At 41.1% G+C, this 17,999-nt stretch overlaps 1 protein-coding gene across 2 annotated transcripts in view; it reads right to left on the bottom strand.

The window, feature by feature from the left end:
- Window positions 1-4,919: 4,919 nt before the first annotated feature.
- Window positions 4,920-17,999, bottom strand: part of tspan17 (tetraspanin 17) — a 20,684-nt gene continuing 7,604 nt past the window's right edge. The window contains exons 3-8 of one of the 2 annotated variants that reach the window (XM_061786623.1): window positions 13,165-13,311; window positions 12,379-12,549; window positions 11,862-11,987; window positions 11,388-11,432; window positions 8,293-8,409; window positions 4,920-8,071 (exon numbers count right to left, since the gene is read on the bottom strand). In XM_061786623.1, the coding sequence (XP_061642607.1) occupies window positions 8,006-8,071; window positions 8,293-8,409; window positions 11,388-11,432; window positions 11,862-11,987; window positions 12,379-12,549; window positions 13,165-13,311 (672 nt within the window). In that variant the 3' untranslated portion in view covers window positions 4,920-8,005. The other variant, XM_061786624.1, reaches the window with a different exon arrangement.

Raw genomic sequence — 17,999 nt, 5'->3', positions numbered from 1 at the left:
CAAATTTTTCGTTTCTCAAAAAGAAAAAAGAAAAAGTAAGTCAAGGCATTTGTATCTCAAGGAACCACTGTATGTTAGGGAATGATGCATGATAACTATCGGGAGTAATAATTATTGAAACGATATAGGAAAAGATGTCAAACTGATCCGATATCGAAAAAAACTGGACCGATAAGAGCCGTCCCATTCCGTGGCGCACTGGATGCCAGTGACTGCCGTTGTATTGGCTCGTGACAATCATGGCTATTTTGACCAAAATTATTGCCTGCGACATCAAAAATAGTCAGTACCCAAAGTAAATTAGCATACGATCACCAGCACTTGCGATCAACCAGTGACTTTGAGTTTTTAATTTTGACACCCGCAAGCGGCCGACACAACCTGGAGCTGAACACGCTCAAGACTGTGGAGATGATTGTGGACTTCAGGAGTCATCCTTCGCCACAGCTGCCCCTGACACTGTCCAACTGCCCTGTGTCAACCGTTGAGACCTTCAAGTTCCTGGGAATTACAGTCTCTCAGGACCTGAAGTGGGAGACCAACATCAACTCCACCCTCAAAAAGGCCAAGCAGAGGATGTACTTCCTGCGGCTTCTGAGGAAGCATGGTCTGCAACAGGAGCTGTTGAGGCAGTTAGTTATACACAGCAGTCATCGAATCAGTCCTGTGTTCATCCATCACAGTCTGGTTTGGTGCTGCCACAAAAAAGGACAAACTCTGACTGCAACGGACGATCAAAACTGCAGAAAAAATTGTCAGTACCCCCCTACTCACCCTTGAGGACTTGCATGCTGCCAGAACTAAGACAATAGGATGCAAAATCCTCTTAGACCCTCCACATCCTGGTCACCACCTCTTCCAGCTCCTTCCCTCAGGTAGGCGCTATCTACCAATGCAAACTAAAACTAGCAGACTTTCCAACAGCTTCTCCCCCTTGCCATTTACTTCTTAAACTTACAATTCCATTGTAACATGCTGCCAATTTTGCTGCCAATTATTCATCCATATTCATTTAGTTTGAAAGTCAGCCCAAAGACAGTAACGGGTTGCTCGTGCTGGCTCTGGCAACGGACCTGTCTTGCTAAACCCAAACGACCACTAAATAAATCCGAAATTTTCATACTGTATGTGTTGCGGCCACTTCCTCGATTGATTTTTTTTTTCCTTTTAATCCCTCGGGTTTTCAGCACCTCTTTTCTGTTTTCATGGTGGGTTTTTTTTTCTTCCATCTTTTCACGCTGGTTCGCTATGTACAAGTAAGCACTGAGTGATTGGCAGGTGACCGTCTTATCATCCCAAGGAAATGGGTGGGACATACCCACGTGGTCTGTATTTGATTGGATCAGCGTCAGCAGTGATACATGAACACTGGTACAGTGTAGCCTATCACAACCACCAAGTTGCACCCCCCCCCAACACCTATTCCTAGTGGACAAGAAAGCTGTTGGGCGTTGCGCTAGACTTACCCCATATTTTTTTTTAATTCTGACTCGTGGCCCAGACCGGCCCGTTGGCCCACCAGGGAAATCCACGGTTCCATCGTACCCCAGCCCGCCCCTGGTTGACGGCATGTTTTGCTCTCGCCAGGACAGGAATTCTTCTTGTAAATTTGGATTGGTTATGTTGCCCATGTGAGATTTTCATCAGATTTTGCTGGCAATTGTTACACAGAGGAATTTGATTTCCTTTACTTTTTCTATATTTATACACTCTATTCGTACATTTACTTGGTTGCTTGATTTAAAATTTCCAAATACCATGTTGTCCTTTTAATTAAGGTTTTTTTTTTTTTTTTTTTTTTTTTAAATCAAAACGTGTTTTTACTTGTAATTATCTGAGCGATTAAGATATGATGCGGTTTTGCATCACTAACCAGAATATTTGTCATCTGCAAACAACACAATGTTCAATTACAGCGAACCGTTACATAAGATGAAGAATTTTGTTCCCAACATTGACCTCTGTGGCTCGCCATACACAATATCCAAGCATTTAGTTATGCTCACTCAACTTCAAAAACTGTTGCCTTTTTTATTGTTGTTGTTAAGTAGCTTCTGAGCCAATTCAAGGCAACACCCCTAAACCCATAGTGTTCCAATTTTTATTTTATTTTTTTAAATCAATATATCGTAATTTATGGCATTGAATGCTTTCTGGAGCTCAATAAACAGCTTACCTCTTTTACCCTAATTACTTTCTAATCACATTTATTATATTCCAAATACTCGTAACATGATTATTTTTTTTAAATCACTAATATCCATCCATTCATTTTCTGAACCTTTTGAGATCAACTGGTTATCATTGTTTTTGATTTTATTTTGTATTTTATATTACCTCCCAGACGCATAATAATCTTCCCACTTTACATTACTGCAGCAGTTACTGGAAAACAGTTCACTTCTTTTTACACTTGTGCGAGAGTTAAAAAGGTTAAAATGTTACTTTAAAATGGCCTGTACGGTTAAGAACGGTTTTACGCTTTGGCCCTGGAACAGACTGTTTAAATTTCCATTACGGGGACAAAAGTTCAGAATGTATCATGTTCAACTCTAAGGTTCCATTGTATTTATGTTATTGGATTAAGTACAAGCGGCACGGTGGACGACTGGTTAGCGTGTTAATGTGAAACGATACGGGAAAGGTATTGAACACATGAAAGGGAGGTGCAAAAAGGCATGGAAAGCCAAGACAACACCTAAATTCTATCAATAATCAAATAGCAATGCAGCCCCTTGTCAGTGCAAATGAATATCAGCTGCTTCAGTCCTAATTGATGGTCTACAAAAAGATCTCATTGCCAAGGTATTAGTCAAGATACATCTCATGATGGGTAAGAGCAAAAAGGTATCCCAAGACCATCGCAAACTAATTGTTGCAAATCATAACAATGGCATTGGTTAGAGGTGCATACAGCGGGGCAAAAAAAGTATTTCATCAGCCACTTTGTAATTTTCATCATAGGTATACCTCACCGATGAGAGACAAAATGAGAAAAAAAATAATAATAAATACAATTTAAAAAAATCCAGAAAATCACATTGTCTGATTTTTAAAGAATTTATTAGCAAATTAACTTTTGAGTACGGTGGGTACGGAAAGTAGTCAGACCTCCTTAAATTTTTCACTCTTTGTTATATTGCAGCCATTTGCTAAAATCATTTGATTATTTTTTCCCCTCAATGTACACACAGGACCCCATACTGACAGGAAAAAACAGAATTGTTGGAATTTTTGCAGATTTATTAAAAAAGAAAAACTGAAATATCACACAGCCACAAGTATTCAGACCCTTTGCTCAGTATTTAGTAGTAGCACCCTTTTTGAGCTAATACAGCCATGAGTCTTTTGGGGAATGATGTAATAAGTTTTTCACACCTGGATTTGGGGATCCTCCCTGGAGATCCTCTTCGGTTCTGTCAGGTTGGATGGTTAACGTTGGTGGACAGCCATTTTCAGGTCTCTCCAGAGATGTAATTGGGTTTAAGTCAGGGCTCTGGCTGGGCCATTCAAGAACAGTCACTGAGTTGTTCTGAAGCCACTTCTTTGTTATTTTAGCTGTGTGCTTCGGGTCATTGTCTTGTTGGAAGGTGAACCTCCGGCCAAGCCTGAGGTCATGGGGACTTTGGAAAAGGTTTTCGTCCAGGATATCCCTGTACTTGGCCGCATTCATCCTTCCTTCGATTGCAACCAGTCGTCCTGTCCCTGCAGCTGAAAAACAGCCCCACAGCATGATGCTGCCACCACCATGCTTCACTGTTGGGACTGTATTGGACAGGTGATGAGCAGTGCCTGGTTTTCTCCACACATGCCGCTTAGAATTAAGGCCAAAAAGTTCTCTCTCATCAGACCAGAGAATCTTATTTATCACCATCTTGGAGTCCTTCAGGTGTTTTATAGCAAACTCCATGCCGGCTTTCATGTGTTTTGCACTGAGGAGATGCTTCCGTCGGGCCACTCTGGCATCAAGCCCCGACTGGTGGAGGGCTGCAGTAATGGTTGACTTTCTCACCATCTTGGAATCCTTCCGGTGTTTTTTTTTTAGCAAAGTTTATCTAAGCGTCTGAATGTTCCAGTGAGCACGATTGGGGCCATAATACGAAAGTGGAAAGCCAATCATACCACCATAGATTTGCCTCGATTAGGTGTTCCTCGCAAGATTTCTGACAGAGGAGTGCAAAGAATAATCAGAGTTGTCCAAGAGCCAAGGACCACCTGTGGAGAGCTTAAAAAAGACCTGGAATTAGCAGGTACTGTTGTCACAAGGAAAACAGTGAGTAATGCACTCCGCCACCATGGCCAGTATGCACGTTCAACCTGCAAGACCCCATTGCTAAAAAAAAGCATATTAAATCTTGTTTAAAGTTTGCTGAAAAACATTTGGACGAGACAGTTAAATACTGGGAGAATATGGTATGATGAGAGCAAAATTGAACTGTTTGGATGCCACAATGCACGCTACGTTTGGAGGAGAAATGGCCCTGCACATCACCCTAAAAACACCATACCAACAGTGAAGTTCAGAGGTGAGAACATGATGGTGTGGGGCTGATTTTCAGCAAATTGTATTGGTAAACTTCACATTATTGAAGGACCAATGGGCATTTCTTGACAAAAATATGCTTCCATCTACGAGGATGATGAAAATGAAACAAGGGTGGAAATTTAAGCAGGATAATGATCCAAAACATACTGCCAAGGAAACTCTTAATTGGGTTCAAAGAAAAAAAGAAAGCTGCTAAAATACCACAGAAGTTGCTTGTAAACCATGAATATTTAGGTGTACATAATGGTGTGACTTACTGTGGCGTATTTAGCGTACAAAACCAGTGACATAGCACTAAACTAGTGAAATAGTCAAGCATAAGACAATCAATCCCTTGATGAATGTATTTACAAAAAAAAACACATAAGGTAGGTCTTATGATACAAATCCTTTAATATATGAAAAAAGCACATTTCAACACAATATACAGTGTAACAGACCATGTCCCACAGTTTTCATATTTGCTGACAGGATTTCTTTATAAAGCCATCAGAAGGTGGTGCACCTAATCCAAGCCGTGTTTAGAATATTCAGTTTCTGCAAGCCAAAAAATATTTATGACCGGATGAGTCTTGTCTAAATTGAAAAACCATCATGAGGTGGACCAAATTCCAATAGATTACTGACGCGTGAATTTCTGTGGTTAACAACAACAATCATGCCGATCAGGCCCGAAGGTGGCCTCGGTTGACCCCCGTTGAGGTATGCCCCTGATGATGATGTTCCCGTTTCTAATAACCCATTGCCTGAAGAGACTTTAAAAAGCATGGGAGGACAATGGCTTCTTTGCAAAATAAAAATGTCAATGCCTGGAAACGCAAGGAACGGAATGATCAACTGCTTCCACAGTCTTAAATCTTGACCAAAAAAAAAATATATATATATATATATATACACACATATACCACTGACAAAACCTATTTACATTACTCATTTTTGCGGTGCACTGCATAAAGCTAACATGTGGCGTGAGGAACGTGCACTAGGTCCATGCTGTTTCACACTTACACATTCATGGGATGCATATGGCTCCTCCATGGGAATGATTTAAATACCCACCGGGAAAGCTGAAAATTAACAAGCTAGTTCATGCAAGACCAATTTAATAAAAGGATAAAATAGAAGGCACATTGTTCCCGGGCCCTCCTATATTAAAAGGCATACAAAGACAGAATATGCAAGGGGGAAAAAAATAAGTCACCCACAACTTTAGAGAATTCAGAAAACACTGCTACACAATTATATAGCATGATCTGTCCATCTAGAGAAAACCCCATAGCCTGTATGCCTCGTGCTAGACACTCCACACTGCCACATTTATCAAAAGTAAGAATTCCCCAAGAGTTCCTCTTTTTATCCAGACACAAACAAGCTCTCCTACCACACTCAAACGCGATGTGAGGTATGGGGGTTTCAACCCTTGAGCAAACACTTTCAAGCGCTTTCTGAACAAAACAACTAATGATTTATTGCATTGCATGTCAAGAACTTTGAAGATGATCAAACAAAGGAAGGCAGGGGGAGGGGGGTGCTGGTCTGTGGAAGTTATTGAAAGTAAATACAACACTGTCACATCAGGCAAATTCTGAATTATTTGGTGTGCTACAAGCTGTGTTTGATGCACTGAAAAAAAAATCTACATTGGCTCTGAAGGTAACGGTGAATCTGTGTTCTCTCACGCTTACCCACTGATGACACCAACCCTCCAAGCAAAAAAAAAAACATTTATCAGCAACGAGAAAAATGCCATGGTTGAGAGAATTTAGTTTGAAAACAAGTAACTTGCTGTTACTTAATCTTGTTGCTGAAACAAACAAACCGTGCAAAAATACAACCGGATGAAAGGCTACCAAAGACGGGTGCGTAGGCAAGCGTGCCTTGTGACATGTACACACTGCATGACAGAGTGAAGATCCATATACATATTCCACAGGCAAAAAGTGTTGCTGTGCTGCTCCCAGAATATCAAGGCAGAACATCTTTCATGTTTTTCTTTTTTGGCCATATACTTGAGTGCATCCCACCAACATGGTAACAGTGCACTGTATTACTTGCAAAGAGACACAAACATCTCGCCATGATGACAATCCACGTGCCGTGATGGTCTGCTGACAAGCAGTCAAATTAAACTCAAGACAAGATGAGGCAAGACATAAATGAGTGAGGTGCAAATTGAAACAAATAATCTGTATAATTCATTAGCCTGAGGCCAATAACATGGTAAAATGACAATATGCATTACACTGTAATAATCTAGTTCAAGTTCAAGCAGCATTCATATTGACAATATTCAAATGTAACTTATTACCGTATCCATTTAAAACCAGCCCAAACACAATGACATGACTGCATGGATGATAAATAGGATATATTGTTACAAGTACGTTCATTCTCTCATAAATTGATGCTTCCCTAAATTAAAAGGGACAGTACATTCATATCTAGAAATGCTAATACTAATATCTTCCTGAATAATTAAAAAGTTGAAAACATTTGCTTTTGGGCTACTGATATTATTGGGTCAGACTCAAAATTTGCCATTTTGTTACCAACTGCTTGGTCTAATAAACCCAGGATTAAAAAAATCTCTCTACATATTTATACGAAAGAAAAAATATGTAAGCTAAAACACATAGTTGAAGTTAGAATTTAAGCATAAAACAAATGTGGTGAAAGGCCCCAAACCAGCAATCCCATGTGCCTGAGGGATGCCGTGAGAAAAAAAGTCTATGGTGACTAACCAGGCCATCCCCATCACATTATCAGTTCCTAAATTGATGTCTCTCTGCATAAAGTACGTCCAATATAATTCACCATACATGGACGAAAAGAGAAATATGTTTTAAACAAAGCCAACACAATTGATTTTAAGACAGGCCCTGAGGTATTGCGGGCTTGTTGCAAACAGGAGGACAATCACTGGAAATTAATGGCACTTTTTACATTTCGACTTGGGCTTTAAATGTCCCGAAACATCTGAAGTGCCAGGCATGACCAGCTAGAGCTCAGGGGTCACCACTGAGACGACTGAGTAATCCACGCGTTCAGTGATAGGTCCCTTGCTGAGCAGCGAGTATTGACAATGTAACGTTTCACCTAAAGGAAGGGGTCACTTTCCTTTCTTGTAGTCCCTTCCATGTCTTTTAATCTACCATCTGACAAGCATTATTGTGCAATATTTCACCATAAACACACTTGTCTGAGAATGAAACGGTGCAGAAAAGAAGTGTGCAGGGTCTTCATTAAGGAGGATCTCCATAATATCCCAGTTGAGGGGAAAACAAGATATTGTTTTAAAAATGTTCAATTCTGACAGTTTCCCACACTCTACCAAACAAAGAAACAGTTTTGTGCAGTTTTGCGGATGTGCTCAGAGTGCAGTTACACATCAGAGAGGAGGGCTGCCTCAAAGACCTGCAGGGGTTCTGAGGGACGAGACTCCTCACACCTCTTCCCCAGTCACCAGTTGGCTTTGACAGCTTTGATGTCACTGACCAGGTTTTGAGCAAGGCAGATTCCAAAAATCTGGAGAGGAAAGCCACACAGGAAATAAGAGAATTAAGGACGGTCATATTGGGGGGAAAAAAGGGACAGACTGTGCTGCTCTGCGGGGAATTGCTCGACGGTGGGGATCTTGCCACAAGGTGGCAGTGATGAATCAAAATCACAGCCCGCTAACGTGAGCTTGGCCACTGATTTACCTTTGGTGTTCAAGCTACATGAATGCACAACCAAAATGACCTTACCTGTAAAAGTGCAATCCCGACAAAGGTGCCAGCAACAATAATAAGGTTGTCCTGCAGCCACTTTTCAAACTGCCCCACACAGCCTTTGGTATAGATGTATTTTTGTTGATCCAGCTTCTATACATCGCAAAAGGGAAAAACAAAGGCCCAGTTAGATGGCACCAAAAACATAAAAGCACATTAGTGATCTGCTCTGACAGGACAACAACCTGCTGAACTCTGACCTATGACTAAAGGAGGACTAAACAAACATGGAAAAGAACGTTTGACTCCTCTGTCACAGGAAAATGTGAGTGATGGTTGAGTCACTCTCTCCATTAGAACACGTGTTTCACAGAGGGCACTGTCAGGCCTCAACAAACCAAAAGAGGCTGCTTCCTCTGCCTGACAGTACTGTGTTCACTAATCGGAAAAACGGGACATAAAAAGTGCTGCATCACATTAGAAAACTACTGTTCACAAGCACAAACTTACAATATCTTTTAACCAATATTGGATGAAGGGTGCTACTTTGTAGCCAATTTTAAAAAGCAGCTAGTTGTTCAGGTGGTTAACTTTCTCAGAAGCTATTTCATTGGGTCATACTGCTGGCTTCGCCGTGTCTCTCCATAAACAAGCCGCAAATCACTGATAGCTCCACCAAAATATCATTCACCAGGGCGTAAACACACAATTCATACCTACTCAGTGGCCAGCGGTTCCCCGTGCCGCAGTGTGCCTAGCAACAAGCAATCTGTCGGACTGCCACACCCACACACAAGAGAGCGGCCTGGCATAACCCAGCCGATTGCCAATTACAGAGTGGCGTAAGGCTGCACTCCAGGCTATAATGGGAGGCTAATTATACCTGCTAGAGGAAAAATCTGTTATTAAGGCAGGAAGCGTGCAGAGGAGCCTGGGTAATTAAATCTGTAGATTCTCAAGTTCTGCTGTGATGTGCTCCTGATGTTTTGGGCATTTCTCTTTGTTGAATTTTATTTTGATATTGATATTAGTTATTCAAATCCCAGTAAAACCTAAAATGACCTGCCACTTCACCCTTGTCTGCTCAAGTCATTTCAATCACCTCAACCTTGTGAGCATATTCACTCAGAAGCTTGTGATTGCTGCAAAAAAATGGTCTGCCCCGTGCTATCCATCAGATCCGCAAAGGTTGAATCAAGGCAACTGGACTGTTCTTGTTTATTGAAGACATATCACCTTTAATCCAATCTAATTATTCCTCGGTAGGTGTGTTCCTTTGGGGTGGTCAACAATAGGGTGTTGTTGCCCAGTGTGGTTGGTGAAGCGACTGTCCTGCATACCAGTCAGTCGTTCACTCGTCTTGTGGCAAAACAGCTCCAAAAGGCCACTCTTCCCATTGAATGAGGCGATCTTTGGGGGGAGAGGTGTCAGGAGAACTTTGTTATAGGCAAACGATAGGTGATGCCTTAAACCACCTCCTCTGTTTAGAGATGGCTTTTTCTTGTTTTACAGATGCCTTCTTTTACACCTCTTTCAAACCAGCGATCCTCCCTATTCAGAATTTGGACTATGGACTGTCGTCCTAAAAGAAATGTCCCTTCTTCAGATGCTAATGAAGCGCTGATTCTGCACCCGAAGAAGCCGCCTGTTGATGCTGTGACATGGGTCTGTGTACAACATTGCTGAGTTTGCTTCCCTGGAATATATTCTTGGGATGAACCAGCTTTTTTTGTTATGTTTTGTTAGTGGGTTTGAAATGTATTGGTATGTTATAGAGGACTAGTGGCTGACATTTTTTTTCGGGATTCTCGTGGGTCCCGCGGGATGGAATAAATTTCACCATTAATCACGTCATTGGGTTGGAGCGAAAGTCACCGGGAGCGAGCAAGGGTGGGAACTTTGACAAGAAAGTCACCGGGAGTGGGTGGGAGTGGAAACCATGATGTTCACACCCGGTGAGTTTCAAGATATAATAATATATATAATAATTAAAAAATTTAAAAATAAGCAGAGGGAGTATTTCAAACTCCCCTGTTGCACAGCAAAACTGTTCCAGCACAAAAGGCATACAGATCGACCATTCTGCTAGGCCATGCAGCTGAACGGGACAGGTTAAAAAAAGTTTACCAGTGCTGCTAACGGTACAAAGAGGAAAAAAATAACCAATTTGTTAATTTGGCATAAGCTACAGGCAAAGTATAATACTGTTAAATAAAACCAATTTAAGGTGAAATTAAAACCCCTTTCCAGAACTATTCATCTCAGAAAGACAAAATTAGATTCGCAGGTATTACTTACAGTTAACATTACCACGCCTGTGTGTGTTTTCTTTTGAGATGCCAGCTAAAGTTCGATGTTTTCCTCACCGTTTCAGTGAGTTCAAGACCACAGAATTTGCAACTGCAGAAAGTTTTCTTTTGCATGTTGTTTTACATATGAAGTCTTTGAGGTTGTGGAAGCCAAATTTACTTACTGTTGAGTTAGTGAAAACCTTGCTTTGGGCTCTCCTCGCTCAGTTTTGTACGTCTCGCACCTTTCACTTACGCTTGTGTGCGGGGGTCTGAGGGGTGTCCCTCAGCCACAACACCGTGAAGGTTGCTGTCATTACGGAGGTGGTGGGGGGTTAGTAACATGAATTGAAGGTATTTGTATGTGCCTCTCCTTATTACCACATTAATGAAATTAAAGAATAGCAAGATCAGTGATGGTCTCAACGGAAAAACCAGAGTCCGGCCAGTCCGAGACCAAGTGTTCTCAGTCTTTGCACGTTTTCAGCACTTCAGACATGTATAATGTATTTAGAAAAAAAAATAGTTACTGGATGTTTAACTTTTATTAGTGAGTTGCCACATGTGGACAATAGGAAAATGCTGGCCCTGGTGTGACAACAGTTCAGAACCACTGGTTTGGATGAGTTGTGACTGAATCAACTGTGCTGCTGCTGGTTGCAGCAGAGTACTGCATTTTTTTTTTTTCAATTGATTCACAAGGTTTCACAACAAACTGTTCCACACAATCGACAGAATTGTTAACAATCACTTAATCGATTACTATACCCATCAGGATTGCAGAGTCAAGTCAAAAGAAAAAAACAGGTTGAAAGAAACCCCAAAACATCTAAAAAAACCTACCTCTTCACGTCGAACATCATATCCACACTGTGTGTTGATGACGCCCTATTGAGGTAAACAAAAGGGGAAAAAAGTCATCTGCTTACAGGAATTTTACAGTTGCATGACTTAGGAAACACAAAATCATATATTAATCAGTTGAAACTCTAAAGTCAAATGCCAATAAAGTTGTGCAATTCAGAATTTGACCCAAATTTTCAGGAAAAAGACACCTAAAGTCCAGAAATACCCTGAGGTCATGAAACTCCAAGCGAAGAGTAAATGTTTTATTGTAATTATGTTTTGTACATTTCTTATTTTGCCTGCAGTTAATCATAGATTTATAACCTAAGTGATTAATTCACTTACCACTATTATCTTAAACTGAATCTAAAAATTAACAAATTGGAGGTTAATTCCAGAATAGATTGTGTTTGACCTCAGAGGGGCAACTAAACTAAATCTATGGTGTATTAATTGGTTTCATTGTCTCACCACAGGGTCCTTGACACAGCAAGACAAAGGAACACCACAGCGTTCCCTACTGTGGTTCTGGTCAGTGCAGTTGAAGTACATGTTCAAGTTCCAGTCATCGGGCCCGTGAGCGCCACAGCATGACCACTAAGAATAGAACACCAGGCAGAAATGTAACCGGCAATTAGCAAACAACCAACTGACACAGCTTTTGTTTGATCTAGTCTTGAAAAGGCTCCGAGAGGCAGCCCAGGCACAGCTTGCATGGGTTGGCAGCTAATGTGGAAAGATAGTGGCTACAGATAACAGACGAGACAAGCTAATCAGGTTTATGTAGTAACCAAGCCCATTGTTTACAGATGGGAACCAATTATCTCAACATTGCCACCACATAAAATTGGATAAACACAATTACATTAATTTCTACATTTATAGCAACCTGGCGCCCTCGGTCTAGAACATCTGCCTCAAAACAAGACCAGAAAAGCAGGAGCACATCTGCATGGACACTAGTTTTAGGCAGCAGGGTGATACTCACATATCCCTGAGCGAAGTCAATGAGGTTCTGCAAGTCGATGTCATCCCGGTAAGCCTTGATATTGTTATTAATGAAGAAGTTGAGCTGGTCTTTGATCCAATCCTTAAAGACGAAGGCGAGGATTCCTGCGGTGAGCTCCAAGAAGAAGATCAAACCAAGGAACACGGAGAACTAAAAAAGGTCGCACACAAGAGAGTCAGTACACATGGAGAATCGCTACCACTTAATATTATTTTACTAGCATTGTTAGTGAGATGGTCTTGTTGAAGACTAGTCTCAATTTTCTTGGCAAAATGCCAGTCCCAGCAGTAGCATTAAATCATCCCCTCACAGCAAATGTAGGTGGAGACAGGAATATGAGTAATGTAGCAGAACCATATTAGTTCCGCTTTCTGACTGCTGACTTACTGCTGCTGATGGAAATCGGCTAACGGTAATAGCTACTCAGAATTGTAAGCAGCAGGTTTGTCTGTGTCAGCTGAACAAAAATACATCCCCGGAAATGTAGTTGTTGATTTGGGCTTCAAAACAGTTCCGTTTTTTTTTTTTCTTCCCCACACCAAAAGTCACAGAGCAATGTTTGGAAGCTTGGATCCACATTTCTTTGATGTGTGGCAACAAGACAGCACTTTTTTTGTATGATGCAACCATCATTTCACTTCAAGTGAGTCACAGTGACACCCGTGACTTCAAAAGTCTCTGCTCTGCTCGTGAACTGCTCTTGCAAAGAGGTCTCAAGTGGTTAGACTGGTGTGTGTGGCCTTTGAAAGTCACAAGGCAGCTTACAAATTTAAGCAGGAGTGTGTTCTCTCGTAGTGCTCCAATGCAGCCAGCAAAGCCCAGGACGAACATGACCCCGCCGACAACAATGAAGAGCCAAACAGGGTCGAAACCGCCAAGATCTGTGATGGATGAAAGATTGGACAGCACGCCCTGAGGGAGGAGGAGACAAAAAGACAGTGAAAATGATATTGTAATCAAATGAGATGTCTAGGCTTTATACGATCAGGATTTTTGGGGCCGATCACAGAGTTTAAAAAAAGCAATAACCGATCACCGAACCGATCACAAGATGGAGCAATGTGTCTATTTAAATGACCTGTTAATTTACTGTATATACTTGTGTACTTAATTGCTAAAAAAAAAAATCATATTTACAATAAATAATGTATGTTTGTTCATCTATTTATGCCAGTGAGGCACAGTGACCGACAGAACAAATGAATGGTCTTCTATTAGATGGCAGGAAGTACATACAGTAATTAATGTATCCACTTTTTGTGACATTTTTGTTTGTTGGTGTGCTGTGAGATTTTTCAATTGTAAAATATGTTGGAAATCACTGCTATAGTCAGATCGTGTATTCTAATCAGTCAGGTCAAACCAACCGGTGACCATCAACACACGTTTTTCCCCATTTGGTCCTTATAGTACAGTCAGCGCGATGTACTCTTGTTGTCGTCGCCACGGTAACGAGTGTATCCGGTCACATTTGAGTTGACAAGATAAAGCCCAATGATTGTAAAAAACGGGATGCGGTGGTATCGGAATACAAAATTTTATTGCAGTAGTCTGACATAGTGCAATCGTCCATCCATTCATCCATTTTCTGCTTCTCCTCACTAGGGTCGCGGGCGTGCTGGAGCCTATCCCAGCTGTCATTGGGCAGGAGGCGGGGTACACCCTGAACTGGTTGCCAGCCAATCGCAGGGCACATAGGAACAAACAACCATTCGCACTCACAGTCATGCCTACGGGCAATTTAGAGTCTCCAATTAATGCATGTTTTTGGGATGTGGGAGGAAACCGGAGTGCCCGGAGAAAACCCACGCAGGCACGGGGAGAACATGCAAACTCCACACAGGCGGGGCCGGGGATTGAACCCGGGTCCTCAGAACTGTGAGGCTGACGCTCTAACCAGTCGCCCACCGTGCCGCCTAGTGCAATCGTGTAAGAGCAAATTTGTTTTGTAGTCTGATCCGGGCATTACGTTTTGTGTGTCTCAGAAGTGTTGTCTGTCCCACACCGCCGACATGTTTATTTATTTTTTTTAATAACTTTATTGGCCGCCAGATATTTACTGTACTATGTCAAAAGACACGCGACAAGGCTAAAAATAAACTAGCTTTTGGATTCAAATATACTGTGCACGATGGCGACGCGGAGTAAATTTCTTTTGCGGAGCCGATCAATGACCGGCGAATTATGACATTAAAGCCGATCAGCTGATCAGCATAAAATGCTAATTGTCGGCCGATACCGATCAGGCCGATAAAATCGGTGTAAAGTCTAGAGATGTCCTAACTTTTTTCTGTGGGATGTCAAAGAGAAATCCATCCATCTATTTTCTGAGCCGCTTCTCCTCACTAGGGTCGCGGGCGTGCTGGAGCCTATCCCAGCTGTCATCGGGCAGGAGGCGGGGTACACCCTGAACTGGTTGCCAGCCAATCGCAGGGCACATACAAACAAACAACATTCGCACTCACATTCACACCTACGGGCAATTTAGAGTCTCCAATTAATGCATGTTTTTGGGATGTGGGAGGAAACCGGAGTGCCCGGAGAAAACACACCCAGGCACGGGGAGAACATGCAAACTCCACACAGGCAGGACCGGGGATTGAACCCGGGTCCTCAGAACTGTGAGGCTGACGCACTAACCAGTCGTCCACCGTGCCGCCTCAAAGAGAAATAACAATTCTAATTATGAAATAGATAAGACTCAAAAGTGTAAACAAATAAATAAGGGAATATGGTTGCTTTTGGAATAAAACATGTTTTATTATTTTAACTGGCATGCTTCACTTCAGCTGCCAAAGCTGCGTAACAAAACAGCATTTATCAGCAGCACAGTTCACAGGTTTCTTCCAATGCCTGTTTGCACATCCTACCCAAATGGGCCACACTCTACCATGTTTTCTTCTCGTAGTATGTCTTCACACTCAGACTCTGTGAGTTTTTGTGATGTTAGTGTGTCACGTTATTTTGGTATAAAATACATAAGATTAGAGCTGTCACTATCAAATATTTTTACAATTGGTTATCCAATAGCTATTTCGTAGAGTACTTGAGCAATTGCCCCCAATAAAAAAAAAAAAATTGTTTTTTTTTTCTTTTCTTTTTTTTAATTACTAACATGCATTTTCTTCTCATTTATGAGGGCTGGACTTCTCCCCTTACACTACATATCTTGGTACGGAGTGTATGGTATAAACTCTGTACAGAATTTGAGACAACAAAATTAGCCTTTGCTAAACAGTTAGCATTTGCGTGCTAGCGATTACCATTTCCGTAAAAAAATAAATAAAAATAACTTCCATTTAGCTCACTCATACATCATGTTATATGTACATTAAACAGCCTACTGTAAAAATAAACAAATAAATAAATAAATCACAGACACTCCTCTCCTTTTTAGCAATGTTTTTCACTGGCCCAACAGTGCGTCCGTCTGCAACTAATGTTCGTGTGGTAAACATGGACAGTGGCCAAATGTTTCCGGGCGGCAAAAATTGGTTCCAGGCGGCGCGAATATGCTTTTCTTAAAAATTTGTATTTTATTTTTTTTTTATTGCTCCCACGCTTAAAAAAAAAGAATCGACTAATTTTTCTGGTAGACTTAGCCGAGGTATCTAATGCTGTGAAAAAAAATCTGGTAAGCTAAAAAACAAAATCCACTACACGTCCTCTTTTAAATGGCCATATTGTACCTGTGCAACAGAGGTAGACAACCAGAGAGAATCCCACTGGGTATTTTTAAAATTATTATGAGTTCTATAAGACTTGTTTAACAAACAATAAGGTTCCAATAATATGATCAATTCAAATTACTTGAGTGAGAGAAATGTGTGACGTCAACAAAAGAAAGAGACCTTGATTACAATCACCTTAAAATATCATGCACTGATACAAACACACGCAAGCAAAACAAGGAAAAGCAATCCAAATGACAATAATCTTTGCTGCTGATAGACTATGAACCTAATGTATACATCAGCCTCCCCAGATGGAGAACAAAAATGAATTGCTAAGATTTTTATAATTGCAAACATGCAAAGGTCAATCTTTATCAAAATAGTGGCTCGCGGACCTTACCCAAGACTTGTAATTGTTCCTAATGCAAAGGAAGTGGCAATCTTATACTTCAAAGACCAATTCCGATTTTTTTGTATTATTATTATTTTTTTTTTCATCGTTGTTGGTATTTTAGGCAATGGTGAGGAAAAAAACAGCATTCATGAGAGTTTAAATACTGAGTAATAACAAATTCATACTACATAGCTTAAATGCAGTTGTGATGAAAATAATTATTTTAGACCCTGAGATGCAAATCAACCATTATTCCAGTCCAGTACCTGCTATTCATCATTCAGCCTGATCCCTTTAAATGTATGCAAGATTTTCCACAAAGGGACTCAGGTGCAGGCAATTTGCACAGAGTTCATGACCACACACGATACTAATCAGAACGTGCTACCACAAAGACAGTATTTTGGGAACTGGCTTGTATAATATAAGATAATTAATGAACAGATTCACTGTTAACAGGACTTGAAGACATTCACTGCCATTGACTGCTTTAGAAGTCAAATATCCATGTTCACTGGGAGGGCTGGCAGTAAATTACTTAAATGTTTTTACCGAGCCACTAATAATGGGGGGGTTAAACACAGTCAGTCCCCTTTGATGCACAAATACGGTTACAGATGCTAGTAAATACTAATTAACTACAACATATGGAGGTTTTCCAAAAGTACCCTGATCCCACAGACCTGAGAACACTGTTTTATCTTCTAACGTAGCATCTGCTGATTGTTGTCGATGACACTAACAGTTGTTTTAGGGCAGTGGATCTTAACATGGGTTTGATCGAACCCCAGAGGTTTGGTGAGTTAGTCTCAAGGGTTCGGCAGAGGATAAGACACACAGTGTGTGCGTGCATGCACTGTCCACTATAACGTAGTTCAATCCAGAGCTATGTGACAAGTGTACGGTATCACCCAATCACTTACGTATTTCAATGTTTTGCGACTACGTCATGATAACTTAGCAATTACCATGTCTTTGTCGGTTTTTTTTCTGTTAATTACTCCTCATTCTCCCTTCGTTATAACGATACTTGTCAAGCTTGCTGCCATGGAGGCGATGATGAGTGACTTATGCTGCGTTGACACCAGACGCAAAGCGAACATTCGCCTCTGTGGCTTGGTATTGTTGAGAGCTGTGTTAGCTGTAGCACGTAGGGAGCTGGGGTGGCGCAAAATGGTGTGCAGCAAGCATTCTCCGATACGAACACCGGAAAGCAGCGAAGTTGGGCAACTGTTCAATGTTGATGGCCGAGACGTTTTTTTTTGTTTGTTTGTTTTTTTACAATATAGTGTACATGACGCCCCCTGGTCAACATCAAATACAACATCCTGTTTCGTAGACTAAAGCCGAAAATGAACTCTTGGGCCATTTCCGGCCAAAAGTGACAGAAAATTTCGGTGCCTCACTACTTAATGTGATTGTACAGCATTGTTTGCAACCGTATGCAGCACAATATGCAGGCATCCTTGTTATTTTGGTTTTCTTGCCATTTACAAACATGGAATGCACTGACACTTTCTCCCTAATCGCTT

The sequence above is a fragment of the Phyllopteryx taeniolatus genome, chromosome 10, assembly GCF_024500385.1.
Source record: "Phyllopteryx taeniolatus isolate TA_2022b chromosome 10, UOR_Ptae_1.2, whole genome shotgun sequence".
NCBI classification, from domain to species: Eukaryota; Metazoa; Chordata; class Actinopteri; order Syngnathiformes; family Syngnathidae; genus Phyllopteryx; species Phyllopteryx taeniolatus.
Note: the sequence above shows the minus strand (reverse complement) of the source record. Positions and strands in the feature narration are given on the sequence as shown.